Source organism: Rhodotorula graminis (genome assembly GCF_001329695.1).
Source record: "Rhodotorula graminis WP1 unplaced genomic scaffold RHOBAscaffold_3, whole genome shotgun sequence".
Classification (NCBI taxonomy): Eukaryota; Fungi; Basidiomycota; class Microbotryomycetes; order Sporidiobolales; family Sporidiobolaceae; genus Rhodotorula; species Rhodotorula graminis.
The window spans coordinates 616,714-643,751 of record NW_017264930.1 but is presented as its reverse complement, the minus strand read 5'-3'; the positions used below and the strand labels follow the sequence as shown (position 1 = coordinate 643,751).

The 27,038-nt window shown below is 67.6% G+C and overlaps 12 protein-coding genes across 12 annotated transcripts; 5 read left to right on the top strand and 7 right to left on the bottom strand.

Annotated features, from left to right (window-relative positions):
* The first annotated feature begins 103 nt into the window (after window positions 1-103).
* RHOBADRAFT_51895 (uncharacterized protein) lies at window positions 104-1,039 on the top strand. The gene is made up of 6 exons (XM_018416073.1): window positions 104-282; window positions 346-398; window positions 465-502; window positions 572-749; window positions 831-867; window positions 936-1,039. The coding sequence occupies exons 1-6, from the start codon at window positions 255-257 to the stop codon at window positions 953-955; spliced, it is 354 nt and encodes a 117-aa protein (XP_018272961.1). The 5' UTR covers window positions 104-254; the 3' UTR covers window positions 956-1,039.
* Window positions 1,040-1,376: 337 nt separating this feature from the next.
* Window positions 1,377-2,587, bottom strand: RHOBADRAFT_66100 (uncharacterized protein). Its single transcript, XM_018418865.1, has 5 exons — window positions 2,548-2,587; window positions 2,337-2,450; window positions 2,032-2,253; window positions 1,790-1,928; window positions 1,377-1,648 (listed from the first exon to the last, which is right to left on the bottom strand). The coding sequence occupies exons 2-5, from the start codon at window positions 2,448-2,450 to the stop codon at window positions 1,542-1,544; spliced, it is 582 nt and encodes a 193-aa protein (XP_018272960.1). The 5' UTR covers window positions 2,548-2,587; the 3' UTR covers window positions 1,377-1,541.
* A 329-nt stretch (window positions 2,588-2,916) lies between these two features.
* RHOBADRAFT_51893 (uncharacterized protein) lies at window positions 2,917-3,966 on the bottom strand (the record flags this gene model as incomplete). Its single annotated transcript, XM_018416072.1, has 3 exons — window positions 2,917-3,645; window positions 3,792-3,859; window positions 3,948-3,966. The coding sequence occupies 3 exons, from the start codon at window positions 3,964-3,966 to the stop codon at window positions 2,917-2,919; spliced, it is 816 nt and encodes a 271-aa protein (XP_018272959.1).
* A 254-nt stretch (window positions 3,967-4,220) lies between these two features.
* Window positions 4,221-5,925, top strand: RHOBADRAFT_51892 (uncharacterized protein; the record flags this gene model as incomplete). Its single annotated transcript, XM_018416071.1, has 10 exons — window positions 4,221-4,276; window positions 4,349-4,375; window positions 4,450-4,508; window positions 4,579-4,657; window positions 4,727-4,822; window positions 4,884-4,924; window positions 4,999-5,007; window positions 5,075-5,198; window positions 5,272-5,477; window positions 5,558-5,925. 10 exons carry the CDS (start codon window positions 4,221-4,223, stop codon window positions 5,923-5,925), a joined length of 1,065 nt encoding a protein of 354 aa, XP_018272958.1.
* A 1,217-nt stretch (window positions 5,926-7,142) lies between these two features.
* On the top strand, window positions 7,143-8,893 carry RHOBADRAFT_34360 (uncharacterized protein; the record flags this gene model as incomplete). The annotated part of the gene is made up of 7 exons (XM_018413189.1): window positions 7,143-7,233; window positions 7,312-7,430; window positions 7,513-7,741; window positions 7,822-7,981; window positions 8,059-8,321; window positions 8,402-8,508; window positions 8,583-8,893. Coding segments are annotated over exons 1-7 (1,263 nt in total), but the record flags the coding sequence as incomplete, so codon positions are not given.
* A 935-nt stretch (window positions 8,894-9,828) lies between these two features.
* On the bottom strand, window positions 9,829-10,862 carry RHOBADRAFT_51890 (uncharacterized protein; the record flags this gene model as incomplete). Its single annotated transcript, XM_018416070.1, has 2 exons — window positions 9,829-10,324; window positions 10,385-10,862. Coding segments are annotated over 2 exons (972 nt in total), but the record flags the coding sequence as incomplete, so codon positions are not given.
* Window positions 10,863-11,388: 526 nt separating this feature from the next.
* Window positions 11,389-13,272, bottom strand: RHOBADRAFT_42119 (uncharacterized protein; the record flags this gene model as incomplete). The annotated part of the gene is made up of 8 exons (XM_018414007.1): window positions 11,389-11,587; window positions 11,686-11,969; window positions 12,046-12,331; window positions 12,408-12,608; window positions 12,677-12,782; window positions 12,859-12,931; window positions 13,013-13,087; window positions 13,225-13,272. The coding sequence occupies 8 exons, from the start codon at window positions 13,270-13,272 to the stop codon at window positions 11,389-11,391; spliced, it is 1,272 nt and encodes a 423-aa protein (XP_018272955.1).
* A 594-nt stretch (window positions 13,273-13,866) lies between these two features.
* Window positions 13,867-16,942, bottom strand: RHOBADRAFT_51889 (uncharacterized protein; the record flags this gene model as incomplete). The annotated part of the gene is made up of 7 exons (XM_018416069.1): window positions 13,867-14,728; window positions 14,827-15,340; window positions 15,429-15,636; window positions 15,710-15,891; window positions 15,987-16,102; window positions 16,254-16,504; window positions 16,768-16,942. The coding sequence occupies 7 exons, from the start codon at window positions 16,940-16,942 to the stop codon at window positions 14,027-14,029; spliced, it is 2,148 nt and encodes a 715-aa protein (XP_018272954.1). The 3' UTR covers window positions 13,867-14,026.
* Window positions 16,943-17,530: 588 nt separating this feature from the next.
* RHOBADRAFT_34356 (uncharacterized protein) lies at window positions 17,531-19,891 on the bottom strand (the record flags this gene model as incomplete). The annotated part of the gene is made up of 9 exons (XM_018413188.1): window positions 17,531-17,653; window positions 17,720-17,814; window positions 17,884-17,914; window positions 17,989-18,331; window positions 18,467-19,021; window positions 19,089-19,228; window positions 19,304-19,408; window positions 19,485-19,661; window positions 19,727-19,891. The coding sequence occupies 9 exons, from the start codon at window positions 19,889-19,891 to the stop codon at window positions 17,606-17,608; spliced, it is 1,659 nt and encodes a 552-aa protein (XP_018272953.1). The 3' UTR covers window positions 17,531-17,605.
* Window positions 19,892-20,368: 477 nt separating this feature from the next.
* RHOBADRAFT_51887 (uncharacterized protein) lies at window positions 20,369-23,086 on the bottom strand (the record flags this gene model as incomplete). Its single annotated transcript, XM_018416068.1, has 4 exons — window positions 20,369-21,623; window positions 21,702-22,380; window positions 22,447-22,900; window positions 22,970-23,086. 4 exons carry the CDS (start codon window positions 23,084-23,086, stop codon window positions 20,369-20,371), a joined length of 2,505 nt encoding a protein of 834 aa, XP_018272952.1.
* A 165-nt stretch (window positions 23,087-23,251) lies between these two features.
* On the top strand, window positions 23,252-24,663 carry RHOBADRAFT_64612 (uncharacterized protein). Its single transcript, XM_018418527.1, has 11 exons — window positions 23,252-23,302; window positions 23,378-23,413; window positions 23,473-23,511; window positions 23,581-23,633; window positions 23,719-23,827; window positions 23,947-23,999; window positions 24,093-24,112; window positions 24,178-24,223; window positions 24,293-24,329; window positions 24,391-24,447; window positions 24,546-24,663. The coding sequence occupies exons 1-11, from the start codon at window positions 23,300-23,302 to the stop codon at window positions 24,585-24,587; spliced, it is 495 nt and encodes a 164-aa protein (XP_018272951.1). The 5' UTR covers window positions 23,252-23,299; the 3' UTR covers window positions 24,588-24,663.
* Window positions 24,664-24,961: 298 nt separating this feature from the next.
* On the top strand, window positions 24,962-26,954 carry RHOBADRAFT_51885 (uncharacterized protein; the record flags this gene model as incomplete). The annotated part of the gene is made up of 2 exons (XM_018416067.1): window positions 24,962-25,375; window positions 25,446-26,954. 2 exons carry the CDS (start codon window positions 24,962-24,964, stop codon window positions 26,808-26,810), a joined length of 1,779 nt encoding a protein of 592 aa, XP_018272950.1. The 3' UTR covers window positions 26,811-26,954.
* Window positions 26,955-27,038: the final 84 nt, after the last annotated feature.

Here is a 27,038-nt window from a genome sequence, read left to right as displayed (position 1 = left end):
CAGCGACTGGGTGGCGGGCGACGACGAGCGGTGGAGGGAGGGACGACGAGATGGAGGCGACCAACGAGAGGCGACGAGAACTGCCACGCCCCCTCGTCGCCCTCAGAGTGCTTCAGGCGGTGCTGCAGCTGCTCCAGGCTAGACTCGTACGGTCCCTAGAGTCGGCCGCGCGAAATCTCGAGGTGGTCGCCTCGCCTCCTCGTCGTCGTCGACCAACTCGCTCATCTTGACCTCTCCCTCGTCGACTCGCACCCATGGCGGCAAAGGCACCGACAGAGCAAGGTGCGCTCCCTCTCTCTCTCCCACTCTACAGACCGGGCCCCGCTCACGCACAGCCCCACACAGAGCTCGCGCAGCAGGTCCGCCTCCGTCAAAACGAGCTCCAGGCGCTCGTCTCTGTACGCTCCAGCCCGCACGCTCGTTCGCGCGATCTGTCACTGAACCTCGCATGGACCAACCTGCAGAAGATCAACGAGCTCGAGCGCGAAGCCGAGGAGCACTCGTCCGTCTCCTCCCCCTCTCCCTTCTCCCCAGCTCGTCCCGCCGCTCACCCTGCCACTCACGCACCCAGGCTCGTCCTCGACACCCTCCAGAAGGCGCACAAGACGGCCCCGGAGCGCAAGTGCTTCCGCCTCGTCGGCGGCGTCCTCGTCGAGCGCACCGTCCAGGACGTTCTCCCGCAGCTCGAGGGCCAGTTTGAGCAGCTCAAGACGGTCCTCGAGACCCTCGCGGCCCAGTACAAGATCAAGGTGCGTCGTCTGTCTCCGCAGGAGGTCCTTCGGCGAGCCTCGCCGCGTACTGACCCTGTTCTCCTCGTCCAACTCGCACAGGAATCGGCGTTCGGGCAGTTCCAGCGCGACAACAACAGTGCGTCCTCCTCTCTCTCGTGCTCTCCGTCGCCCTGTCAAGCCTACTGACACTCGAGTCCCGAGCAGTCGTCCTCCGCCAGCGGTGACCCGTCGTCGTCCCCCTCCCCTCGCACTCTGTACCTCCCCCTCGTTGTCCTGTAACATCGCCGCACCTGCTGTTTCTTGCACACACTCTCGAGATGTCGTCGACGAGGAAAGTACCTCCTGGACACGTGAGCTTGCGCACTCGCTCGCTGGCGACGTCGCCGCCTCGCGCAGCTGCAGGTCAAGGAGCTCGAGCGGCCCGAGAGCCACGAACAGGCAGCGAGGGAGGCCCGAACGGCATCGAGAGGTCATGCAGGTATCTCGGCGGGGCGTGTGCAGGTCTCGCTCGTCGTGCGGTGCCGTCCTCTCGTCGCCGCTCAGTCCTCCTCCAGAGAGCGGCTGCAGCTTCTCTTCGCGAGCATCGGCAACGGAGACCTCTCAACAGCTCTCGATGACTCTCGGCTCTCGTGTCTCGGTACAAGGAAAGAGAGAGAAAGGGCTGTGTAGAACTAGCAACAGGAACGACGAGGCGGGGGGTACGACGACGACGGCAGAGAGGACGGACGAGACGAGGAGGAACGACAGGGCTAAGCAGAGGGGGGGGAGAACGGCGTGCCATCAAGCGAGGACGAGGGCGAGAGGGGAAAGCTATGCGAGGGAGAGAGGGAGGAAGAGAGGGCGAGAATGGCTCAGTTGAAGAGGTTGAACTTGGCGAGGGTGCCGCCGACGACGAGCGTGGCCGTGCCCATGCCCCACTGTGCACGACGGAGAGAGGAAAGAGTCAGTACGACCTCGAATCGCGAGGGTCGAGAGACGGACGGGGAGAAAGGGGAAGGACCGCGATCGACATGGGAAGGGAGGGCAACAAGGAAGAGAAAGGCGACCACCGACGCACCTTGGCGAGGTTGACGATCTCGCGGTCGAACGGGAGGATGTGGTGGCCCGAGTTGGCGAGCGAGTCCTCCTGCTTCTCGATGCGCCACTTGTCGTCCTCGCCCTTGACGAGGTCGAGGCGCGTGAGGAAGCGGATCGTGAACGTCTGGAGATTGAGGAGGGGGAGAGGAGAAGAGTCAGCGAGGCGGACTTGGGAGTACGCCCTGACGAGCGCGAGAGAGAGAAAAGGGGGAGGAGGGCGCACCGGGTTGAGGCGGTCCGGGAGCGGGATGAACGAGAGCTTGAGGTGCTCGGTCACGTCGAGCGTGAGCTTCTGCTTCTCGATGCCCTTCTCGACGTAGATGCGGTCCGACGCGACCGAGTGAAAGTCGAAGCGCTGGCCGTACGAGAGGACGCGCAGCATCTTGTACGCCGCCTTGACGCCGTCGCGGCCGGCCGCCGGAGGCGAGTTGAGGAGCGGGTAGACCTGCGCGAGCGTCGAGAAGGTCAGCTACGACTCGAGGGCCTCAGGAGGGGGGAAGGGAGGAGGAGGGCAGGAAGCGGACGGACGAAGATGGCCTGCTCGTCGAAGTACTTGTCCACCGCCTGCAGCATGTCATTGGCGTCCTCCTGGGCGGCGCACTCGAGGACTGCGCGGCGGATGTCGGTGACGGGGTTGTCCATCTGCGAGCGAGGGAGGCGAGGATGACGCGGGGCGAGGGGGAGTGTGGGATGCGGTCAGGCGGCGTGTAGGACGCTGACACAGGACAAGGGAGCTCACCTTGAGCTAGTACGAGGGTCTGTGCAGTCGCGGAGGGGAGAGAGGGGGAGGGGGAGGAGGGAGAAGGGCGAACGGACCGATGAAACCGAGGCGAGCCAAAAGTGAGGCGGCGCAGCTCGCTCACCTCGGACTGGCTCGCGACGACTGTGCAGCTGTGCTACACTCTCGCACACAGTCGGGAGCTTGAGCGCACGAGCGGAGAGAGAGCTTGCGAGGCTCGAGAGCGCGAATGCGCGTGACAGGCTCGTGCTCTCACGCAGCTCTTCTCGGGAGACGAGGACAGTTTCTAGTTGCGACAACAGGGACAGAGACAAGGTAGGGGAAGAACGACGGGCAGTCGGCGAACCCTCGACCGCGCAACAGGGCGCCTCACCGCTTCTCGCTCGCCGCCGCCGCCGCCTCGCGCTCACGCTCCTCCTTGAGTGCCCTAAGGCGCGCGAGGTGCGCCGCGCCCTCGTCAATGCTGTTGCGGGCCGGTGCGGCGCCGAGCGAAGCCGGTGCGGGATCAGGCGGCGACGCCGACGCGCGGCCCTCGTCGACCGAGTCGCGCCATGCGGGCCCGCGCCCCTCGGCCGCGACGCCCGTCTCGTCCTCGCGCCGGCGCTCGTCGAGCGCCTCGACGACGTCCTGGTCGGGTTGGCCCGGCGGGCCGTCGTACAGCGGCGGCGGCGGGACGGCCATGCTGCCCGGCGGGGCGCCGAGGGCGGCCGCGAGCGGGTCGGCCGTGTCGACGTAGGCCGGCTCGACGATGCGGCCTGCGTCCATGCCGGCGCCCATGTCGCCGTAGTACTGCATGGCGGCGTTCTTGCCGTCGGTGAGCTTGACCTTGCCGTCGGTCGCCTTGGTCCACGCCCACGTCGCGTCAATGTTGCCGCCGGCCATGCCGATCGTGCCGAGCTGGCCGAACGCCTGGGCGCCCATCGTGACCCACTTGCGGTTGACGGCGAGGAGCTGCTGCTTCATGGCGTCGAGGGCGGCGGCGATGGGCCCACCGGCGACGAGCGGGCGGCCCTGCTTGGTCTGGAGCTTGCGCTGGATCGACAGGAGCTTGGACAAGGTCTCGCTCGGGAGGTTGCCTCGACGAGACTTGCTGTAGACCTGTCGTGCGCGGGGAGAGAGTCAGCGGTCGTGGCTCGACTCGAGGAGAGCGGGCGAGGGCGTGCGCTCAGGTTGGCCCTCGCGCGGCTTGGTCGCCCGCTCGAGCTCGACCGGTGCACGCTCGCGAGAGGGAAAGGCGGACGCACCCAGGCGTGGAGGATGGAGAAGGCGACGTGCTGAGGGATCGGGTCGGGCTTGCTGAGGAGGCGGACGACTGCGAGGTGGGAGCAGGAGGGGGTCACGGGTCAGCGAGGGGGAGGGGGTCTGTTGGAGTGCGAGTGAGAGGAACAGAGTGGACGGACCGTCTTCCTGAGTGAGCATGGCCGCAGGCCGGTAGAGGTGGGGTTGTCCGGGTGGTTCGAGGATCGACCGGCGGCGAGGGACGAGGGTCGCGGTTGCGGGCGGTAGCGGGCTTGGTCGAGAGGGAGCAGGCAAGCTCGCAGTCGAGTCTAGCAGTCGAGCGAGTCGGGGTGGATGCAAGCGACGAGGGCGGATCGTCCCCCGCGGAGGAGGCGCTCCTTCCTCCTCCCTCTCCCTCCACCAGCTCTGCCCGTCACCACAGAGCTTGCCCAGCCATGCGCTTGACCCCGATCGTCGCAGGCGCAGCCGCCCTCGCCCTCACCGCGTCTCCGTGCGTGTCCCCTCTCTCGCGCCTCGGTCCTCATCCACGCGCCGCTCACCCTCCCCTTGTCGTCCCCCACAGCGCTCTCGCATGGACCAACCAGGACCAGTCCGTCCCACTTTCTCTCTCTCTTGATCCACCCCTGTCGGCGCGCGCACTCACTCTCCCCCCTCCCCCTGCAGCGAGATCTTTGACCTCGTCTCGTCCCTCGAGGGCGCAGAGGGCAAGGGCACCACCTTCTGTGCGCACCACCTCTTCGTCTACCTCGCCATCCACCCCCGAGAGAGCTGACTCGGCATGCGCGCCCACAGACACGTTCCTCAACACGACCCGCAGCGCGACCCCGCAGGAGATCAACCGCGCGTACCGCAAGCGCTCGCTCGAGCTCCAGTGCGTCCCCTCGGCGTCCCTCGTCGCGCTCGTCGTGCCACACTGACCCACTGCTTCCCCTCGCCGCAGCCCGGACAAGAACCCGGACGACAAGAAGATCGCGGACCGCTTCGCTCGCCTCGGTGTCATTGGCAACATCCTCCGCGACGACGAGAAGCGCAAGCAGTGCGTCCCTCTTCCTCCCGACTACTGTCGTGCAGGCCTCACTCATTCCCCTGTCCTGCAGCTACGACCACTTCCACGACAACGGCGTCCCCAAGTGGAGGGGTGCGTCCTCTCCCTCTCGTTTTCCTCTCCCTTCTCGACCTCCTCACTGACCTGCCTCCTCCTCCTCGCAACAGGTACCGGCTGTGCGTCTCTGCGCCTTCTACCGAGGTCGAGACGAGCGCGACTGACCTCGATCGCGCCCCGTCACAGACTACTACTCGCGCTACCGCCCGGGCCTCGGCTCGGTCCTCGCAGGCCTCACCGTCTTCTCGTGCTTCATCCACTACGTGTTCCTCTACATGACTTTCCGGGTCCAGAAGATGCGCATCAACGCGTGCGTCCCTCGGCTCCCTCCCTCGCGCCCTCGTTCCCGACCCTGACGACCCTCGCCCTCGCCCTGTCCGCAGCTTCCGCGAGCAGGCCTTCGAGGCGGCGTGGGGCCCGACCAAGAAGCCCCTCGCGGGCAAGCGCCGGCTCAAGACCAAGACGGGCGAGCAGGGCGACGCCATGGGCATGCCCGGCATCAACGGCGGCCGGCCCATCGCTGGCGGCAGCACGCTCGAGCTCGCCGTCGAGGGCCCGGACAAGGTCTACGTCGTCGAGAACCGCAAGGGTGCGTCGCTCGCCGTCTTCCTCTCTCTCTCTCTTGCCTGCGCGGACCTATCCTGACCCTCTCCTCCTTCTCGCTCGCAGAGACCCTCATCTCGGAGGACCTCGTCACCAAGCCCGTCCTGCGCGACACGTGGCTCCCTCGCGCCGTCCTCAGCCGCCTCGGCTACGAGACGACGCCGTCGGCGCCGGCCGCCTCGACCGACTCGTCGTCGACCTCGACCTCGAGCGCGAGCGCCGCCGCGCGCAAGTCGTCGATCAAGAAGTCGTACCGCAAGCCGTCGCCCGAGGACAGTGCGGGCGCGACGAGCGGCGACGACGCGACGAGCGGCGGCGAGGACGGCGCTGCGCCGGCCAAGAACCGCGGCCCGGGCAAGGGCATCGAGGGCATGGGCAAGGTCGGCGGCAGGAGGCGCAAGACGGTCCCGAGGCCGACGCCCAAGTCGACCTGAGCGCGCGCTTGCCGCCGTCGTCGTCGTCGGCGTGCGGGCTGGCGGCGGTCCGAGGAGGGGAGGGGACGGAGCAGGGGGCAGGGTCAAAACGCTCGCACTTTCATCGCAACTCGCATGGTCTCCCACATCCTCGCGCGCTGTCGGCCCTGTCGGAGATTCCGTCTCTTGCGAGCTCGCATGGCTCCATGTCGCCTTCCCTCGAGCGCGCTCCATGTACCCCTTTTTGTCTCGGGGAGGTGCTCTTTCGTGGACGTCCACGAGGAGCCTTGCTCGCTCGCCGTCTCTCTCACTCTCTCTCTCCTCCCCTCTGCACCTTGCGGACGTTGCGCAGCTGCACGCCGCCGTCGGCTGGCGCGCTCGCGCCGCCGACACTCGGCTCGACTCGCGCTCGCGCACAGCTCCCGGACGCGTCCCGCCGCCTCGAATGCGTCGCCGGCGGGCCCACCTGCGTGTCCGGCTCAACCAGCCCCCCATCCCTCGTCCTGTGCGCGCCGAGTCGAGGTTGCTGCGGGCGTGAACGGCCGGTTCGAGCGCTCGAGCGTGATGCAACTCGTTCCTGCTCTCGATGGCGCGCCGGCTCGTCAGCTTCTCGCGTCGAGCGTGCACGCTCTCGCGCTGCGCGTGCACGGCTGCAGCGCACGGTCGAGCCGGACGAGGTGGACGGTGCCGCGCGTTTGCGCTGGATCCGGGAAACGCGGGGTCCCGGGTGCGCCTGATTCGATTGGCTCGTGGCGACGCGGCGCGTCTCCAGCTTCCGAAGGCGGCGGCCGTCGGTTCTCACGGGCCTGCTCGCTCCCTGTCCTGCCACTCGACCAGCCCGCGCTCGCTCGCCCCGAGCTGCCAGCAAACACAGCTTGCCTCCCTCACCCTCCTCCACCACACCGCGCGCGCCGTCCAGCACCATGGCACCTCGACTCGCCGCCGCCGTTCAGCCTCGAGCTGCGAGCCGCCCGTTCGCCCTCCTCGCCCGCCTCGCAGCGAGCGCGCTCGCCTTGTCGTCGCTCGTGGCCGCACAAGCGCAGCTGCCCTCGTCCACCCCTCAGCCGTTCGACCTCCCGCTGCGGTCCTTCCACTCGTCGCCCGTCGTCTCGCCCGAGCTGCGCGTGCACCTCGCGCCGACCGACGAGGCGTCGACCGACCTCGTCACCTTTATCGGCGTGCGAGGTGCGACGGCGGCAGAGAACGGCAACTTTGGGCCGTACCTCCTCGACTCGCGCGGCGAGGTCCTGTGGATGGGGCCCAAGGGCAGCGTCCTCAACGTCGGCAAGCATACGTACCAGGGCCAGCCCGTCATCGCCTACTACACCGGTGCGTCCCTCGACCCCTCGTCGTCGTCGTCCTCGTCTCACAGGACGCGAGAACTAACCTGCGCTCGCTCGCACGCAGGCACCGAGGAGCACCCAGGGTTCGGCCGAGGCGTCTACAAGCTGTACGACCAGAGCTACCAGCACATCGCGACCGTCGAGGCCGGCGGCGAGCTCACCAACCTGACCGACCCGCACGACGTGCGTCCTCCTCTTTCCCTCAGTCCCTTTCTCGCCGTCCCCCGGCCGGTCCCCTGACGCCTCTCTCGCGCCCCGCCTGCAGTTCCAGATCACGCCCGACGACACGGCCGTCATCGAGACGTGGATCCCTCGCGAGATGGACCTGTCGCCGCTCGGCGGCCCGGTCAAGGGCGGGTTCGCGTTCGACTGCGTCATCCAGGAGGTCGACATCGCGACGGGCGAGCTCCTGTTCCAGTGGCGCTCGATGGACCACATTCCTCTCACCGAGACGCTGTACGAGCTGCTCGAGCCGGCCGGGACCAAGTCACAGCGTGCGTCCACCTCTCTCGCCGTCTCGGTCGTCTTTCCCGCGCCGTCCCTCGCTCACCCTTTTTCTTCTCCCCTCGCGCAGCCTTTGACGCTCATCACCTCAACGCCGTGTTCAAGGACGAGTCAGGCAACTTCCTCATCTCGCTGCGCGGGCCGTCGACCGTCTACTACATCTCGCGCGAGACGGGCGAGATCCTGTGGCGCCTCGGCGGCTCCAAGACGAGCTTCAAGATGGGCGACAAGTGAGTCGTCCGCTTCACACGCCTTCGAGGACCGTCACGAGCGACGACGGATCCTGACGCCGCTCTCGTCGCCGCAGCACCGACTTCCACTTCCAGCACCACTCGCGCCTGCACGGATCGGGCGCGTCGTCGCCTTTCACCGTCACGCTCTTCTCGAACGGCGCCAACCAGTTCCGGCAGACGGCCGACCAGGCGCGAGCGGTCATCCTCAAGGTCGACACCGACAAGATGCAGGTCGAGCTCGAGAAGGAGTACCTCCCGTCGTTCAAGATGCCGTGCCCGAGCGAGGGCAGCATGCAGATCCTCGACAACGGCAACGTCGTCGTCGGCTGGGGCATTCGTGCGTCCTCGTCTCGCTCACTTCTGCGTCCTCGTCGACGCTCGCACCCGACCTGACACTCCTCTCTCGCACGCTCGCAGGCCCGCAATTCTCCGAGTTCACCGAGGACGGCAAGCTCGTCCACGACGTCCAGTTCGGCCAGATCGACGGCCGGAGCGACCTCGACCACTCGTACCGCGTCTACAAGGTGCGCTCGGACCCTCCTCTTTTCCCCAACTTGGCCTTCCCAAATTGACGCTCTTTCGCCTCGCCTCCTCGCAGGCCTCGTGGACCGGTCGCCCTCTCACGCCGCCGTCCATGGTCCTCGACGAGCACTCGTCGGCGATGGCCTACGTGTCGTGGAACGGCGCGACCGACGTCGCCTCGTACCGCCTGTACGCCGGTCCCTCGCCCGACACGCTCCTCCCCGCCGCCTCTCCTCTCTCGCCCTCTTCGTCCGAGCCCGAGAACGACAAGCAGGCCCTCGACGCGACGTACGTCGCCAAGTCGTCGTTCGAGACGCGCATCGACCTGCCGCACGACCCCGAGGCGCGCTTCGTCGCCGTCGTCGCGCACGACAAGCACGGGCGCGCGCTCCGGTCGAGCGAGATCCTTGACCGCAAGGTCCGCGTCGGGACGGGCCTGTACGCCGACGTCGATGCGCTGTGGTGGGCCGAGAGGAGGAGGGTCATCGAGCTGGGAGGCCTGAGCGTCGTGCGTCTCTCTCCCTCTCTCTCTCTCTCTCTCTTCCCTCGCACTCTCCCTTTCGCTAGCCGTGACCGACACTGACACTCGTCGATGACGCAGGTCTTCTTTACGGTCCTCGCGTACCTCGCTCGTCGCCGAGGCTTCCTCGCTCGTGCGAGCGGCTACGGTGCGTCCTCTCTTTTCTCTTTCGCGTTCTCGCCCTCTCCTCGTACAAGGTCCTGACGCATCTCCCTCCCTTACTGCCTACCCTCCTCGACGGTCGACAGCCCCCTTGCACGCCGGCTCGCTCTCGCTCCCGACGCACTCGAGCACGTCCTCGCCGCTCAAGACGCCGCCCGTCACGAGCGAGTCGCGCATGTGGAGCCCGACCGGCGAGTGGGCGACAATGCCTGTCAAGCAGGCGTAACTCTCGAGGTCGGACGGCCGTTTGCGGTGGAGGTAGAGACAGACAGGAGGTTGCAGGGGCTGGCGGCGAGGGCTCGGCACCGTGTACATCAGAGCATCGACGATCATCTATCTTCGTCATGCGCGAGAGCTGCGAGAGCGTCAGAGAGAAGAGTTCCGGCGAGCACTCGCGCCGCAGCCTCGCATGCTCGGCGAGCCTGCTGGTCTCGAGCCTCCTCGTCTGTCAGAGAGAATAGGACGGTCGAGCGCTGCACGTTGCTCGTCTCACCCGCACGAACATGCTCTCGAGGGCTGCCAAGGCGGGACCGCTCTGCTCGGACAGGGACGAGGGAGAAAAGAGTTGCCGGCACAAGAGGCCTGAGCACGAAAGGCTCTCGCAGCTCTCGATGGGACGAGTCGCGCGACGAAAGACGCTCGCGACGAATACGACTCATTGCAGACGCTCGCAAGGGAGGGTTCTACCGCGCTCAGGTCGTGATCTGCCCCAGCAGCAGCCACTTTGGCTCCCTCGCCGCCTTCTCTCTCGCCAGCGCGCGCTTGTGGGGCCTGAAAGCCCGGCCAACACCAGACGTGCTCGACGAGGTCGTCGGGTTCGAGTGGTCGGACGCGGAGTAGATCGAGCCGGACGTCGTCGTGGTCGGCTCGAGGGTCGGATAAGTCTTGAGGAGACGGCGGAAGCGGACGGGCGCGTCGGCCGGGAGCGCAAAGATGGACGGCGAGATTTCGAGGACGCTTGACGAGCTGGGCCAGTCTGGGTTGTCGAGGTCGTGGTCGACGCGGACGTGCGGCGTCGACGTGGTCGGACGAGGCGCGAGCGGCAGGGCGATGGCGCACGAGTCGTCGCGGGCGGTCACGATCGGCTCGGTGTGCGGGTTGCAGAGGCCGTAATCGGCAAGGAAGATGTCGATGACCTGCGTGCGGTGCCGAGTCAGGTCGCGTCGGTGCGAGAGAGGAGGGAGGACTGCGCGCACGGCCCTGGACTCCTCGAGAAGCGCAGACGTGCGGACGGGCTCCGCCTCGTACACCACGCACTCGACCAAGTCGTCCAACGTGAAGCGACGCGGTCTGTCGGACGGCAGGCCCTGGTGCACCGCGTACCTGTACACCGCCGCCCGGTCCTGGCACCACCCGCACATGCAGTTCGGGTCGAGGTGCTGACGCACGAACGCGTCGACGCGGGCGGCCCTCGCCTCGTCCGACAGGAACGTCTTGACAAGGTCCCACACCTCGCTCGGCACCTCGCGGACGTCCCTCGCGCCCGTCGACGAGCTCGTCTCGAGTCGGACCTGGTCCCGCCTCGAGCAGATGAGGTCGATGGCGCGCACCGCAGACTTGACGTCGGCGTAGGCGGCAGCCGTGAAGCACAGGCTGGTGACGGTGACGGTGATGCCGTAGAAGAGGGTCGAGGTGCTGAAGCTCATGAGGGTTGAGGGAGGAGGGTGGGGGACGAGGGGAGGGAAACGCGGCTGCGGCTGGAGTTGCGCGCGCGAGAGCGAGTCGGGGAGGGCTCTGCACGGACCAGAGAGTCAGTGACCGCGCAACGACGAGCTCAGTGCGAGGCGAGAGGCTGCTCACGAGGAGGTGTCGAGCGCGAAGCTGAGCGCGTACAGGCGCGACGGCGACTCGACGAGGCGGCTGGAGGACGGCAGCAGTGCGCGTCGAGCGTTGATGGGGCCTCGCTGGTGTGAAGCTTGCACCGCAGGAGAGCGTGTGAGAAGAGCGAGGCAGCGAGACGCCAACGGGCGACCGCGTCGACGAAGCAGCCGTCTCGCCTTTGCAGCAGGGTCCGCACTCTCTTGGCCAGCTAGACGAGACAGTCACTCTCTTATGCAGCAGGCTGCCGAGGAAGCGCAAACAAGGCGAGGCCACCGCCGTCACTTTGCGATGGACGACCTCGCTCGAGCTCTCCACGAGGATGCCGAATGCTCGAGGTTCCAGTGCACATACTACAGCGTGGGAGAGAGGAGGAGGGGAATCAGGCCGACGCGGCCTTGACGGCTTCCGCAGCCGCCTCGTCGAGGTTGTCGTACGCGAAGATCTTCATGTTGCTCTCGCGGATGAGCTCCTTGGCCTCCTTCTCCTTGGTGCCCTGCAGGCGCACGATGAGCGGGATCGTCATCTCGAGCTCCTTGGCCGCGAGGATGATGCCCTCGGCGATAACGTCGCAGCGCATGCTGAGGGACGCAAAGGCGAGGGTCAGTGCGGGCTCCTGTCTCTCGCGAGCCCGACGGCCGCCACGAGGAAAGAGGGAGAGAAAGAGGAGGAGACGCACATGCCGCCGAAGATGTTGACAAAGATCGACTTGACCGAGCCGTCGGCGAGGAGGAGCTCGAACGCCTTCTTGACCGCCTCGGCCGTCGCTCCACCGCCGACGTCGAGGAAGTTGGCGGGCGAGCCGCCGTTGAGGTTGAGGACGTCCATGGTCGCCATGGCGAGGCCGGCGCCGTTGACGAGGCAGCCGATCGAGCCGTCGAGCTTGATAAAGTTGAGCCCGTACTTGGCCGCCTCGACCTCGGACGGCGCCTCCTGCGTCAGGTCACGGAGCTTGAAGACCTCCTGCGAGATGACGACGAGGCGTGTCAGTGAGGGAGTCGAAGACAGAGGGCGAGAGGCGAAGCGAGAGGGGACGCACCGCCTGCCTGAAGTCGGCGTTCTCGTCAAAGCCGAGCTTGGCGTCCATGCACAGGACGTCGCCGCCCTCGACCTCGGCGAGCGGGTTGATCTCGATCTGCGTCGCGTCGCGCTCCTTGAAGAGCTGGTACAGCTTGATGAAGATGTCGGCCGCCTTGTCCTGCGACTCGGGCTTGAAGCCGAGCTTCTGCGCAATCTCGCCCGCGAGCTGCTTCGAGAGGCCCTCCTCGAACGGGATCGGGGTCGTGATGATGGCCGACGGGTCGTCACGTGCAACGTCCTCGATGCTGCAGGTGGCGAGCGAGCGAGGTGAGGGTGTGCTCGCCGGAAGAGACAAAGAGGTGAAGAGGGGCGAGGACGCACTTCATGCCACCCTGGCGCGACGCGACGAGGGCCGGGCCACCGAGGCTGCGGTCGTTGAGGATGGCGACGTAGTACTCGTGGGTCGGCGTTCGCCTCTCGGCGAGCATGACGGCGTTGCAGACGCGGCCGGCGGCGCCCGTCTGCTTGGTGATGAGGTTGTGGCCGATCATCTGCTCGGCGAACTTGCCCGCCTGCTCAGGCCTGCGAGACACGGAGGACGTGTCAGCCTGCACGATTTGGCAGGTGGATCGAGGGACGAGGGGACGCACGAGTCGACCATCTGGACGCCGCCCTTGAGGCCGTTCGGGCCGTCAAAGTGACCCTTGCCGCGACCGCCAGCGAGGACCTGCGCCTTGATGACGAGCTTGTCGGCACCTGCGTGGCAGAGGAAACAGGGTGAGTACCGGTGCCGCCGCTGCACCTCGAGGAAGGGGGAGAGGATGAGCCGCACCGAAGTTCTGCGCGACCTGCTTGGCCTCCTCGGCCGAGAAGGCGGCCTTGGACTTGGGAGTCGGGACGCCGTACTGTGTGCAGGCGGGCACACGAGGTCAGTCAGGGCACCTTGAGAGCGAGGGAGGGAGGGGTCGAGGTGATGAGGAACGCACCTCGTTGAGGAGGTTCATCGAGAGGTACTCGTGGATGGACAGGTTGCGGCGCTGGTTGCCGACAGCTGCCGAGGGCTGCACAGTGCACAGGGGAGCATCCCAGGGAAACAGGCAAGGCGAGGTCAGCTGGACCAACTCGGAGAGGGCCGGCTCGCGCGCCGCCGTCTGGCGTGGTCGACGCTCGAGGCGAGGTAAGCGGAGGAGGGGCGCACCTTGAGAGCCCTGGCGCGAGTCGCAGTACGCAGGCAGGTCGAGAACATGGTGCACGCGGTGGGAGATGAGGTCGAGCCGGAACGTGAGGTCGTCGTTGGCGCGGTCCAGGGCGAGCGGAGCGACCCTCGAGATTAACCTCTCGCTACTATTGCCTGCAATAGTAACCTGCGCCCCGTCCTTATTAGCCTCTGGCGCGCGCCGCCTCGACTCCCCCGACCGCTCGCTCTCTCTTTCTCCTCAGCCAACCGGCGACGCTTCACCTGCCCCCTCTGAGGCGCTTCCGCGGGGTAGGCGGCATCCCTTGACACGTCCACTCCGTGCTCTGCGCTCGCCTCTCTCGGGAGGGGGGCCGCACGACGCCGCTGGACCTGCCCGACCGTTTTCCAGACCGACCCACGGCAGCCATGAGTCTCCTCGCCCGGCTACCTCTCCACCAGGCGCGGAGAATTAGCGCAGCCGACATGCACCCTCGACGCCGACCCGCACGCTCCCGAACCGCGCACGAGGAGACGAGGGCGCGACGCAGCGAGGCGAGGCGAGGCGAGGAAGAGGAGCGAAGGGGCACGCAGAGCGGGACGAGCTCTCGTGCGCGGTGTGCAACTGCAGCATGTTCTTCTACACAGATCCCGACGAGAGCAGCCGGCGCCGTCTACGAGCGAGAGAGAGCGCTCGCCTCGCTTCGTTCTTGCCCCCGGACCTCTCGCTCTCTCGCATGGCAGGCTCTCTCTCTGGCTCTCTGCTGGAACGCCGAGATCGTGAGCGGACTCGATAAACATTGCAAGTCGTCCTTGGCCCTCTGCCTCACGCCGGCCCGACCTTCTTCGCGGCCGGCGACCCGTCGACGCTCTCCTCGTCGCGCTCGCGCTTGATGCCGTTGCCGACGCCGTTGCCCTTGGCCGTCGACGCACCGGTGCCGACGACGCCGTGCTGAGGCAGCGTCGTAGGCGGCATGCCCGGCGCCGCCATGCTCGGCCCCGCTCGCCCGCCGTTGCCGCCGCCGCCGCCGCCGCCGTTGGCCATGCTCATCGCCATGCGCTGCTGCATGACCTGGAGGTTCTGCAGCTGCATCATCATCATCTGCGTCTGCTGGAGCTGGCCCTGGAGCTGCATGCGCATCGGCGGCGGCATGACCGGGTTCTGGAGCATGCTCGACAGGCGGAACGCGTTCTGCTGCAGCATCGGCAGGGACGGCAGGCCGGCGCCGCCGTTGGCGGCGATCATCTGCTGCTGCATGAGCATCATCTGCTGCTGCTGCTGCGCCTGGAACTGCTGCTGCCGCATCATGGCCGCCTGCTGCGCCGGCGTCATGCCGTGCGCGAGGCCCGGGCTGACGACGGGTGGCGGCGCCGGCTGCGGCGGTGGCACAGGCGTGCCCGAGGTGGCGCGAACAGGCGACGCAGAACTGGTCGTGGCGCCCGCGGCGGCGACGGCGGACGCGCTCGGCTTGACGTCGCCTTTCGAGGCGCGGTCCTCGCCGGGTCGAGGTTGGCGCGGGTTCAGAATCTGCACGAGGGGCACGAGAGAGGTACGGCGTGTCAGTGTAACACGCAAGGCGAAAGGTGTGCGGGGCGAGGGAGAGAGAGAGAGAGGCTCGGGCGCACCTCGGGTGCACGCTCGGGGAAGAGCTCGTCGTCGTCCTTCTTGACCTCGTCGAGCTGGACCGCCGGCTTGACGTCGTCGCCCTCGCCGTCTGCTCCCTCCTCCTTCTTGAGCGCGGCCGCCTCGGCCTCGGCCTTCTTGCGCTTCTCCTCGGCAAGCCGCAGCCGCTCCTCCTCGGCCTCGCGCTCCTTCTTCTCCTGCTCGAGCGCCTCCTTGCTCGCCTCGAGCGTCTCCTCGACGTACTTCTTGCACCGCTCGCGCCGGTCATCGTCGGGCTTGAGCTTCTCGAGGCTCTTGACGCGCGTCTCGCACTCGGGGCAGAGCATGTCGTTGTCGAGGAGCGCGTTCGTGACGCACTCGTCGCAGAACGACGTGTTGCAGCACGGCGTCAAGGTCGCGTCGCGCAGGAGCTTGGAGCAGACGGGGCAGGTGAGGTCGGGGTCGGTCGGCGCCATGCCCTGGATGTCGTTGGCCGAGAGGTTCGACGTGAGGGCGCGGTGCGCGAGCCAGGATGCGCTGCGGGTTGACGGAGGCGGCCGAACGTGTGAGTAACGCGTCGCGAATGTCGTCGCTGGAAAGAGGTAGAGAGAAAGAGGGGGCGCACCTGTCGGGTCGAGCGACGACGAAGCCGCCGTCGGCGGTGACCATGACGCCGCCTTTGACGCCCGGACCGCCCTCCTCCTCCTCGGTGCCGGGTAGAGGCCCGGCGACCTCGGTGAGGAAGCTTTTGGGGATGCCCGTCGTGCGCTTGATGCGAGGCCGGTTGTCGTACGCCGGGTCGCTGTTCTTGGGGCAGTCCTGGATCCAGTGACCTGCGAGCGCTCGTCGGCGTCAGGACGGATTCGCTGAGACATGAGACAGGAGAGTAGGACGAGAAGGACGCACCTTTTTGGCCGCAGCGGTAGCAGATGTAGCCGGGAGGAGGGTCCTTGCGCGGCATGTCGCGAAAGTTGGGCCGCCCGCCGGGACCGCCGGGTCCACCTGGGCCGCCGCCGCCGCCGCCGTCGCCGTGATGTTGAGGAGGAGGCGGCCTACCGCCTTGCCCGGGCCGAGGGATGTACTGGGCGCTGCGGGGAGGAGGACAAAGTCAGTCTCGTCGAGTGGAGAAGGGGGACGAGCGCGAGGCTCGAACGGCGCGACGACAGAGGAACGAGCGACGCACTGCAACATCTGCTCCTGCGTTTGCTGCCACTGCGAGCTCGTGGCGGCGAACATGGCCGCCATGGCCGAGGCCTCGTCGCCTGAGGCTGCGACAGGAACTTGAACGTCCGACGGGTTCTGTCGCCGCGAGAGGAGAGCCAGGGACGGGAGAGAGAGGGGGACGGGCAAGAAGGGACGACACGAGACAAACGTGAGAATCTGATTGCGAATGCGCGCCGAGACCGAGGCAGACAGAAGAGGCCCGTGCGACAAGGGGAGGGAAACGGACCTGCGGAGCTGCAGACGGGGCCATGTCCTCGCGACCGTCAAACCGCTTCGAGTACATGTCCTTGTTGAACCCTCCGACACCTCCTCGCGGCGTCGGCGCCGCACCTCGGCCGTCTCGGGCGTTCGAGCCCGTGTCGTCGTTCGAGGCCATGTAGTCGAGGGCGTTGCCGCGCCCAGGCCCTCGTGCTGGCGGAAGCCGACGCGCAATGACCGATGTCGACCGAGGAATGAGCTCGCGGTCGTTCTTGTACTCTGCGCGAGGGAGGAAGGGGGAGGAGGTCAGTGAACGGCTCGACGACCGGCTCTTCTGCTCGGGCAAAGGCGGCTCCTCGACAAGTCGCAGAAGGCCGACGGCTGCATTTCGCATGGACGAGATCTAGTGCCCTCCTTGGCCCCATGCTGCACCCGCTCGAGTCGACCCGGCGGCAGTCGCCCGCCGAGCCGCAGTTCTCCGCCGTCTCGCCCTTCCACCGCCGACCGCTCCACACGATCCAGAGAGGGCGAGACGGACGCACCTTCCTCGGTGTCGGCGTGGTAGATGGCAAAGTCGAAGTCGGCGCCCTTGCCCATGCGGTTCTCGGCGATGATCTCCTTCTTGAGGTCAAAGACCGAGATGGCGGTGCCGTCGAACGCGATGCGCGACGGCTCGCGCTGCGACTTGAACTTGTAGAAGACGAAGGACGAGGCCATGGTGGACGACTCGCGGCCGAGGCGAGGAAGAGGCGGACGAGAGGGAAGGGAGGGAGGGAGAGGAGGGGGAGGGGCAAGGACGAGCTGGCGCAACGACGGGCTGGCAGTGCACACTCGCAAAGGACGCTACGACGATCTGCGCTAACTGCTGGACCCTCGCGTCGGTCCTGCGCGGCGAGTTGGCGGAGCTCGAAGTCGAGGTCGGGCTGCTGACGAGGACGAGCGGCGATGAGGGCTTTGCGAGCCGGATGAGGGTGTGTTTGACGGCCGGGGCGGACGCGAGAGTCGAGTTGTCGCAATATAGAGCAGCCGCAGCGTGTCGGGCGGTGTGTAGGAAGAGCGAGATGAGGGGAAGCTGGGAGAGGTCTCTCGGGCTCACCGCGGACGGGAATTGCAGTCGCTCTCCTCACCTGTGCTGTCGGGCGTACCTCCTGGCGCAGTTGGACAGGTCTCTGTGCGGCACACGCCAGCCCTCGAAGCCAAACAGAGACGAAACCAACGCCCTCTCCTCCTCGACTCCCGGACCTCGAGCCCGTTCTGAGTCTCTCTCGTCGCTCGCTCTCGTACAAGTCCAGAAGGAGTGAGGGAACGTAATGCGGCTGCTGGTTACACGATACAAGGGACAGCGACGACCGAGAACGAGGGAGGCGAGAGCACGACGCTTTAGACGAGGTTCGAGGGGTAGGCAAAGTCCGTGGGCGGGACGAACGTCTGTCGAACGAGAGCAGGTCAGTCTCGGGAGGCACGAGGAAGAATAGAGGGACGAGAAAGACGCACCTCCTTGATCGAGCGAGGGTTGGCCCAGCGGGTGAAGAAGCTCGGCGAGCCGGCCTTGTCGTTCGTGCCCGAGCCACGAGCGCCACCGAACGGCTCTGCAGGGACAGAAGGAACGTCAGGATCTCGACTGTCGTCGGGAGAGAGATAGAGAGGTTGGGACGCACGCTGACCGACGACGGCACCAGTCGACTTGTCCTGCGAGAGGGGCAAAAGGGCGAGGGTCAGGCCACGTCCGAGGACACGTAGAGAGAGTGAGCGCAGGGACGCACGTTGATGTAGTAGTTGCCGGCCGAGTAGCGAAGGAGGGCGGTCGCCTTGACGGTCGCGGCGCGGTCGTTCGAGAAGATGCAGCCCGTCAGGGCGTACGTCGTCGTGGTGTCGATGAGGCTGCACGTCTCCTCGAACTTGGCGTCCTCGTAGACGTAGACGGTGAGGACCGGGCCAAAGATCTCGTCCGTCATGGTCGGCGAGAGCGGGTCCTTGGTGAGGATGACGGTCGGCTGGACGAAGAAGCCGGTCGAGTCGTCGCCCGAGCCACCGGCGAGGACCTCGCCGCCGGCCTGCTTGGCCTTCTCGACGTAGGACAGGCACTTGTCGTACGAGGCCTGCGAGCTGCGGGGCAGGGACGCGAGGGGGATGGGGGGAAAGGAGGAGGGAACGTGGACGAGATGGGGGAGGAGGGCGAACGAGGTCAGTTCTCGCGCGCAAGGCAGGACACGGGCGCGAAAGGGAGAGGGGAAGACGCACATGACGGGGCCCATGAAGTGCTGGAACTCGGAAACCGAGCCCTGGCTGATCTTGGCGACCTCGGACAGGAGCGTCTCCTTAAAGTCGCCGTCCCAGAGCGACTTGGCGACATACAGGCGCGACAGCGCGCTGCACTTCTGGCCCTGGTACTCGAACGCGCCGCGGATGGCGCCGATGGCGGCCGCACGGACGTCGGCCGACGGGTGCACGAGCTGGAAGTTCTTGCCGCCCGTCTCGCCGACGACGCGAGGGTAGCTCAGGTACTTGTCGATGTTGTTGCCGATCTTCTTCCACAGGTGGCGGAAGACGTGGGTCGAGCCCGTAAAGTGCAGGCCGGCGAACATGCGGTGGTCGAGGACGCGGTCGACGAGCGAGATGGTGGCGTCGCCGTTCGGGGTCGGGAGGAACTGAATGACGTTCTTGGGGAGGCCGGCCTCGAGGAGGATCTGGAGGACGAGCCACGACGAGTAGGTGGCCATGGGCGACGGCTTCCACACGAGGACATTGCCGACGAGCGCGGGCGCGCCGACGAGGTTGCCCGAGATGGCGGTGAAGCTGCGAAGCGGGCATCTGCGTGAGCTCCTCGTCCATTCAGACCTGGGAAGAAGCGGGAGGAACGCACTTGAACGGCGTCACGGCAAAGACGAAGCCCTCGAGCGGACGGTACTCAACGCGGTTCCACGTGCCCGACGAGTTCTCGGTCGGCTGCTGCGTGTAGAGCTGCTCGACCTGGGCGGCGCCGAAGCGGAAGAAGTCGATGAGCTGCACAGGAACAAGAGGCAAGTCAGTGGGGCTGCTCGGGGCGGGTGCGGGAGAGGCGCGAGCGAGAAGGCGCACCTCGGCGGCGGCGTCAATCTCGGCCTGCCAGACGTTCTTGCCCTGGCCGAGCATGGTCGCGGCGCAGATCTTGGCGCGGTACTTGGTGCTGATGAGGTCGGCAGCCTGTGTGCGGTGCGAGGTCAGCCTCTTGCGCCGGCTCAGAACGGCGCGGACGGGCCCAGAAAGGTGGGGAGCTCACGCGGAGGAAGATGGCGGCGCGGTCGTTGAACGGCATCGACTCCCACTCGGGCTGCGCCGCGAGAGCGTGCTTGATGGCCTCGGAGGCGAGGTCGGGCGTCGAGGCGGCGAACGTGCACAAGTCCTGCTTCTTGTTGTGGGGCATCGGCTGCGACGAGCGCTCCGTGTCGAGGCGGACCTGCGGGATGCGGGCAACGAGGTCAGTGCGAGTCGCAGGATGATTCTTGAGAGGGCGGGACGCACCTCCTTGCCGCCAACGAACGCCGGGACGTCGAACGGCGCGGCACTCTCGAGCTCGGCAATGGCGTCCTGGAGGGCCTGGCGCTCCTTGGAGCCGGGAGCGTAGCTCAGGTTGGGCTCGTTGCGGACGACGGGGAGCTTGTAGTGGGCGTTGGTCGAGGCGGCCATGGTAAAAGGCGGGTGGTGGTGGTGGGAGGAAGAGGGGAGGAGGGAGGGGAAGCTGTGGGACGTTCGGGGCGACTCGTGTGAGCGACGAGGTGCGGCAGAGGAGCGCAAAGAGCAGACGGTTGCGGCTCACAGTGTCAAGAGAGCCTTGAGGGAGGAGGGAAAGGGAGAACAAGCCCCGAGGTCCACGCCGCCCTCGAACTCGAGCTCGGCAAAGCCGACGTTTCGCGAGATATGCTCGCCCCGCGCCTCGCGCTTGCCCGACCTCTCTGGAGCTCCTCTTGCTCACCGGACTAACTAACTAGGGACGAGCAGAAACTCTCGCTCGCCGACACGAGCCGCACGAGGATAAGGACGAAAACCAAGTACTCGCTCGAAAATGCACAGACCGCCTCGTTGTCGACGCACTCGTCGACGCTACGAAAGACATAGCGACAGAGGCCAGCTCTCGACGCACAGGCCAGCTGCCCGACCGCCAACTCACCGCCGCACCGGCGCCGTCCCGATCCTGCTGACCCGAGGCTTGAACCTCGCGCCCGACGACGACGACGACGGCTCGCCCTGCGCCGCCGGCTGGGTCGCCCCGAGCGGCACGCGTGCCCTCTGAGGCGCCGACGTGGACTCGAGCTTAGGCGCCGTCGAGAGGCGGCGGTGGGCCGTGCCGGACGAGGACGAGGCAGGCGGGAGGAGGGACGAGCGCGGCGCGAGCGACTTGCGCGGTGCGGTCGAGGCGGCCGTGCCGGACGCTCGGGACGCAGGTGCGGCAGCGGTGGCGGCGAGGAGCGGGCGCGACGAGGGCGCGACGAGCGAGCGTGAGCGCACGAGGCCGCCGCCTGTCGAGGTCGCCTTGGCCGACGTCGACGACGAGGCCGCACCGCTCAGGTCGGCCATGCTGCGCCTCGATGCAAGACCTGCACTCGACGCCGTAACCGTGGCCGGCGCGCGCATGCCCGGCTTGCCCGCGAGGGTCGCGCTGCTCGAGCGCACCATGCCCGACGACGACGACGAGGGTCCGGGCGTTGCCCTCGCGAGCTCGCGCTGCTTGCGCTCGGACCTGAGTCGCTCGAGCTTGACCGCCGTCGAGTCCTTGCGCTCGCCAGGCGTCTTGGGCGGCTCGGACAGCGAGCTCGAGAGGGTGCGCGCGGGCCCGGACGAGGTCGACGAGGCGGCGGTCGGGCCGGGCAGCATGGACGGCCGCGGTCGGGCGAGTCGGGGCACAGGTGCGGTGGAGGTCGAGGGGGCCTTGGGTGCGACAGGGCGGCACGGCGTCGCGCTCGACGAGGCAACAGCCGACGACCGAGCCGAGTCGTTGGCGGACGGGCCCGCCTTCTTCTGCGCGCGCAGCTCGTCGAGCCGCCGCTTGAGGCGCTCGGCGCCCGTCTCCTTGACCGACGACGGCGGCGGACGGATCGCTGCTGCGCTCGTCGGCGCCGACAGGCGCTGCGGCGAAGGCCCGACGTTGCCGATGCCGAGAAGGTCGCCCTCGGCGACGACGACAGGCTCGACCACGGCTGCGGCGCTCGAAGCGACAGGCGAGAGGGCAGAGGACGAGACACCGCCATCGAAGAACGAGCCGAGCTCGGTGACGGTGCGGGTCGAGCAGGCGAGGGTGGAAGTCGACGAGTCGAGCCGAGGACGGTCGACCTTGGTCGGCTGGATCGGGCTCTGCAAGCTGAGCTCGAGCGTCTTGGTCGACTCGGGCTTGAGCATGGCAGTCGGCGGGCTCTGGTCGAGGCTGTACGGGAGGGAACGCGGCAAGTCAGTGTAGGTCCACCTGAACGGGCCGGCGAGCGAGAGAGACTCGAGGACGCACATGCCCGTGCCGAGCTCTGCGGTGCCCCACCTCGTCAAGTCGAATGAGTCCTGCGACGGCCCTTCTGCCGTCCCGCTCCCGCTCCCACTCGACGCGCTCGTGTCGGCGACCCTGCCGCCGCCGTCGCCCGGACGCGGCGTCCTCGCCTCGTCATCGTCGCCGCCGAGCCAACGCTCGACCTGGAGGCTCGCGACGCGAGGCTTGACGGGCGAGTCGCGGTACTCGGCGAACGAGGCGGTCGAGGCGTTGAGGAACGAGACGTCGTCGCCCGACGCGTGCTGCTCCGGGCTGAGGGCGAAGAAGCTTGACTCTGCATTGAGCGTGGCCGAGACTTGGCGAGCGCGAGTGGCCGGAGAGGAAGGGCCGGTGATGGTGCGAGTCGACGAGGTGAGGTCGGAGGGGAGGATAGACGGCGGGGAAGGGTACGAGGACGAGGTCGGGAGGCGCGCATGATCGATCATCGACTCGCCGAGGCCGTGTAGGAGGACCGACATGCCGCCGCTCGTCTCGCTGAGCTCGCCGTCGTGCGTCGAGTTGTCGGCGCTCGCCGTCTGCGGCACGGCGAACGAGTCGAGCGTGACGTCTTGCTGCCGGAACAGGAACGAGCCGCCCTCGTCGGCGAGGAGCGAGAGGTCGTCTGCGCCGAGAAGCGCTGTCGACAGGATCATGGACGAGTCGCCTGCGTACGGTAAAGGTGTCAGTGAGGGCGACGGGGGAAGAAACGACGAGAGACGCAGAGACGCACCCTCGCGGATTGGGCTGCAGTCCTGCACGGGCGCAAGCGTCGCGGCCTTGCGCCTCTCCTCCTGCAGACGTGTCATTGCGCTCCACCGCCGCTGCGCAGGCTTGACCTGGACGGGCGGCGCCGGCTCGTTCTCGGTCTCCTTGTTGTCGCACGACGTGGTCGAGGGCGACAGTCGGCGGACCGTCGGCGGCGGCGACAGGTTGGCGAACGGGGCCGTCGAGGGCGTGATCTCGCCCGAGTCGAACGAGTCGTCGAAGAAGGAGAACTTGAGCGGGCTCGGGCGGCGGACGTTGGACGACGAGAAGGGGGGCGGACGAGGCGGGGTGGGGCCGCAGATGTCGATGAGCGGGGGCGGGCTTGCGGCGACAGGTAGAGGTGGTGGCTGGCCGAACCGACTGGCGCGATCGTGTGCGCCGAACGCCTTGGTGAAGGGTGTTGCGGGGCCGAGGCGGAGCTGGAGGGAGGGCTTGAGGGTGGGTCAGCGCGAGGGGCAATGGGTGAGTTGGGGGGCCATGGAGCTCACCTGGACTTGAGGGACGTCTGCTGGGTCGGCTGCACTCGCGTACGGGTCGAGGTCGGCGAGCGAGAGGCTGCGGTTGAGCGACTCGGGGCGGCCGACGAGCGACGGCGACGGGTCCATGTGCGGCAGTGGAGGCGAGCGGTGTGGGTGCCTATGTACTCTGACGTGATGCTGAAGGTCGCTGGCCTCAGCCAGGGGGACAGCGAGGTGGTGGTCGAGGTTCGAGAGGATCGAGGAGGAGAGGGTCGACCTCGTCTTTCCGTGTTGCACCCTCGCTTGCTCTGCGGTGCCTGTACAGCCTCTGCACTCGTACAGACAGGGCCACACTACACCATGGTGCGCTCGTCGTCGTCCCCTCGACTTCCCCCGTGTCCTCCTCCCTGACCTCACGTCTGTCGCACTGATGAACAGTCGGTCACGCTCCACACGTCCCACGGCGAGATCAAGGTCCGTTCACTCTCTCCCTCGAGCGACCGCTCAGCGACTGACCCGTCCCGCACCCACAGATCGAGGTCTTCTGCGAGACCGTCCCCAAAGCTGCAGAGGTGCGCCTACTTTCGCACCCACGCCAGACCCTCGCACCTCCTGACGACCCCCCACGACGCCTGCCGCAGAACTTCCTGGCGCTGTGCGCGAGCGGCCAGTACGACGGGTGCCTGTTCCACCGGTGCGCCACCGCTTTCCTCTCCCCCGGTCGTCCGTCTCGTCCTCCCGCCTCGGGCGTCCTGACCCTGTTCTGGTCACTGCAACAGCAACATCAAGGGCTTCATGATCCAAACCGGCGACCCGACTGGGACGGGCAAGGGCGGCCAGTCCATCTGGGGCCGACCGTTCCCGGACGAGGTGCGAGGGACGCTCAAGGTGCGTCCGACTCGCTCTCTCGTCCGCCTATCCTGTCCCCGTACACACTCGGTCGAGCACAGAATGATATCCAGCGAGTACGGTCCTGCGCCAATGCGCTGACACCGTTCCCTCTGCAGTTCAACCAGCGCGGCATTGTCGCCATGGCCAACTCGGGCCCCGATACGAACAAGTGCGTCACTCGCTGCCTCTCTTGACAGGCGCAGCACCTCCTTGCGCTCGAGAGCAACTTCTTCGGCGGCCTCTGACGCTCCTCATCCCGCAGGTCGCAGTTCTTCATCACCTGTCCGTCTCTGGTTCCTCTCGCCGACTCGGTCGGCCCGTTCTCTGACCCTCCCCCCTTCCCACAGACGCGAAACAGTCTCATCTCGACACCAAGTACAGCATCTTTGGACGGTGAGCTCCGCAGATGTCTACCTACTCGTCCTCGACGTCTCGCTCAACCGCCTTTCGTGCTTCGCGCAGGGTCATCGACGGGACCGACACGACGCTCGACGCGATGGTGCGCCCTACAGCTCCCTCTCGACACGGTCAGACGGTCCTAACGCTTCTCGCGCCCGCAGGAGAAGGTCCCGGTCAACGACAAGATGCGGCCGCTGCAGCCGATCAAGATTGAGCGGGTGCGTCCCCGCCCGCCTGCCCATCTCACCCTCGGTCCCATCACTCGTCAGAGGGCGCTACCGTGCTCTCGTTTCCCGCTGACGCGCTGCTCCTCCAGGTCGAGGTGCACGCCAACCCGATCGCAGAAAAGCAGGCCTGAGGCGGCCCGCACCCGTCTCGCTCGTCCTGTATCTTGTGTGTACTGCTTCTGTGTTGCAACCTAGTCGTCTGCGAGTGGAGCCTGCTGGACAAACGAGAGACAGCGGGCGAGCGAAAGCCAATCGATCCTCGCGTGCTTCCTTCGCTCGCCGACTTCTTCGCTCCTGCCGCACACCGCTCTGCACTTGCACCGCCAGCACATCAGCAGCACTCGCCCAGCACGAGCGCACCGAGCCGGGTCGAGCCGTTACAGCGCCACCGCGTTCCTCGCCCGCCTGTGGCCACCCTCGTCAGCCTCGGGCTCGAGCCCTCCGTCGTCCCCCGAGCACGCCCGAGCTAGCCAGCCAGCAGCCCAGCGCACGACAGCGTCCCGCCATGGCGTCCCACCAGCACCCGCACCAGCCGTCGTCGCCCTCGCGCCCCGCTCACCGCCGCGTCCCTTTCCCGATCTTCGAGGACGACCACGCCGCGCCCTTCCACCCGGCCCAGCTCCCCTCGGACCACTTCCTCGCTCAGCGACCCGTCACCCCTCCCCGCCCCGACTCGGTCATCGACCCGGTCTGGCTCGACGGCGCTCGCCCCGACACCTCGTCCCTCGCCGCCGCCGACTACGACGTCTCGGTCCACACGGGCTTCCTGCCCGCCGACGAGCCCGTCCAGTCGCTGCGAGGACTCGGCTCGGGCTGGGACGCCCTCGAGGGCGCCCTCGAGCAGGTCGAGCGCGAGGCGGCCGTGCCCGGTGGGGCTGTCGGGAGGATCAGCGGGCGGTGGATGCACGGCGTTCGCGAGGTCCGTCCTCCATCCTCTTTATGCGCACCCACCGATCGTCTACTGACCGCGTCATTTGACCCGCTCGCAGTTGCCGCAAGCCTCGGTCGAGCCGCTCACGACCCTCCCCCTCCTCCGCCGCGCCCACGTCCTCCTCGCCCACCTCGTCCACTTTTACATGCACGGCACGTTCCCGTCGCAGTCGGTCGTCCCGGCCTCACTTGCCGTCCCGCTCGTCCAGGTGAGCGACCGCCTTGGCCTGCCGCCCATCCTCACGTACGCCGACACGGTCCTGTGGACCTGGCGCCTCACCGACAAAGCCCGAGGGCTGCGCGCCGACAACGTCGAGATCACGACGACGTTCACCCAGACGCCCTCGGAGCGCGCCTTCTTCCTCCTGTCGCTCTTCTGCGAGCTGCACGGCCCGGCCATCCTCCGCCTCATGTCGGCGACGCTCGACGAGGTCTTCTTCGCCGACCGCACCGCCCTCGGCCGCATCGCGAGCTACCTGCGCTCGATCGCGAGCCTCGTCGACGAGCTCACGGCGCTCATGGCGGCGGCGACGTCGTCGACGGGCGGGTTCGGGCCCGGCGCGAGGGAGCGCATCGTGCCCGAGGTCTTCTACTGGGAGATCCGGCCCTGGTTCAACGGCGGCAAGTGGACGTACGAGGGCGTCGGTCCGCACGGCGAGGACAAGGAGATGGAGTGGGGCGGGCCCTCGGCGGGCCAGTCGAGCCTCGTCCACGCGCTCGACCTGTTCCTCGGCGTCGACCACATGCCGCGCGCCGCTCCCGCCCCCGGGCACGGTCACGCGCACGGTCACGCGCACGGCCACGGGTCGCTCGCGCGCGAGCGCAAGGTCGAGGCGTCGGCGTTCCCGGGCACGTTCCACGACGAGCACGACGAGGACACGGCGGCGGCGGTGCGCGCTGCGGCGACGGGCGGGCCCAAGGCGGCGCTCCACAAGGCGCCCTCGGACGCCACCTTCATGCAGCGCATGTCGCACTACATGCCCAGCCACCACCGCGCCTTTCTGTCGCACCTCGAGTCGCTCCACTCGCCCAACCCGCACGCACCGCTCGCGCCCGTCCTCCCCTCGCTCCGCAAACTCGCCCGCCGCCACCCGCACGAGCTCGGCTCGGCGTACGACGGCGCCGTGAGCGCCATGAAGCGCTTCCGCGACGCCCACATGCGCCTCGCGACCGTCTTTATCGTCCAGCAGGCCCGGCGCGAGCCCGCTCGCGAGTCGGTCCACTGGGCCGAGTGGGAGGCCAAGCGCGTCGCCAAGGAGCAGGCCGACGAGGCGCGGCGCATGCAGGGCGCGAGCGCCGGCCGCGGCGAGGCCGACAAGCTCGTCGGCACGGGAGGGACCGATCTCGTCAGCTTCCTCAAGCGCTGCAGGGACCGCACGGTCGAGGCGCTCCTCGGTGACGACGATGTGCAGGCGCAGGCCTAGCCGCAGGAACAGCAGCAGGAGGAGGCGCAGGCGCAGGTGCGGCTCGTTCGCTGTCGGGACTTGTACATAGATCAGTGCTCGGGCCGTGGTTCGCCCTTGTCGTGTTGTACGACCGCGCAAATGGACACTCGCATTCTCTCCTGCTCTCGCAAGAGTCGCTGTTCACGAGAGTGCCTCGCCGCGCAAGCCGGCCGTGCTTCTCTCGCCCGCACCGCCCCGGCCGCCCCG

Excerpts from the sequence above, each read along its gene's own strand:
- RHOBADRAFT_64612 (XM_018418527.1), top strand. Across the intron at positions 23,828-23,946 it reads AGGTGCGAGGGACGCTCAAG|TTCAACCAGCGCGGCATTGT; the intron begins GTGCGTCCGACT and ends TTCCCTCTGCAG. Across the intron at positions 24,224-24,292 it reads AAGTACAGCATCTTTGGACG|GGTCATCGACGGGACCGACA; the intron begins GTGAGCTCCGCA and ends TGCTTCGCGCAG.
- RHOBADRAFT_66100 (XM_018418865.1), bottom strand. The coding sequence starts at position 2,450 with ATGGACAACCCCGTCACCGACATCCGCCGCGCAGTCCTCGAGTGCGCC. Across the intron at positions 1,929-2,031 it reads TCCCGGACCGCCTCAACCCG|TCACGATCCGCTTCCTCACG; the intron begins GTGCGCCCTCCT and ends ATCTCCAGACGT. Across the intron at positions 1,649-1,789 it reads GAGATCGTCAACCTCGCCAA|TGGGGCATGGGCACGGCCAC; the intron begins GGTGCGTCGGTG and ends CGTCGTGCACAG.
- RHOBADRAFT_51895 (XM_018416073.1), top strand. The coding sequence starts at position 255 with ATGGCGGCAAAGGCACCGACAGAGCAAG. Across the intron at positions 503-571 it reads CGCGAAGCCGAGGAGCACTC|GCTCGTCCTCGACACCCTCC; the intron begins GTCCGTCTCCTC and ends TCACGCACCCAG. Across the intron at positions 868-935 it reads GTTCCAGCGCGACAACAACA|TCGTCCTCCGCCAGCGGTGA; the intron begins GTGCGTCCTCCT and ends AGTCCCGAGCAG.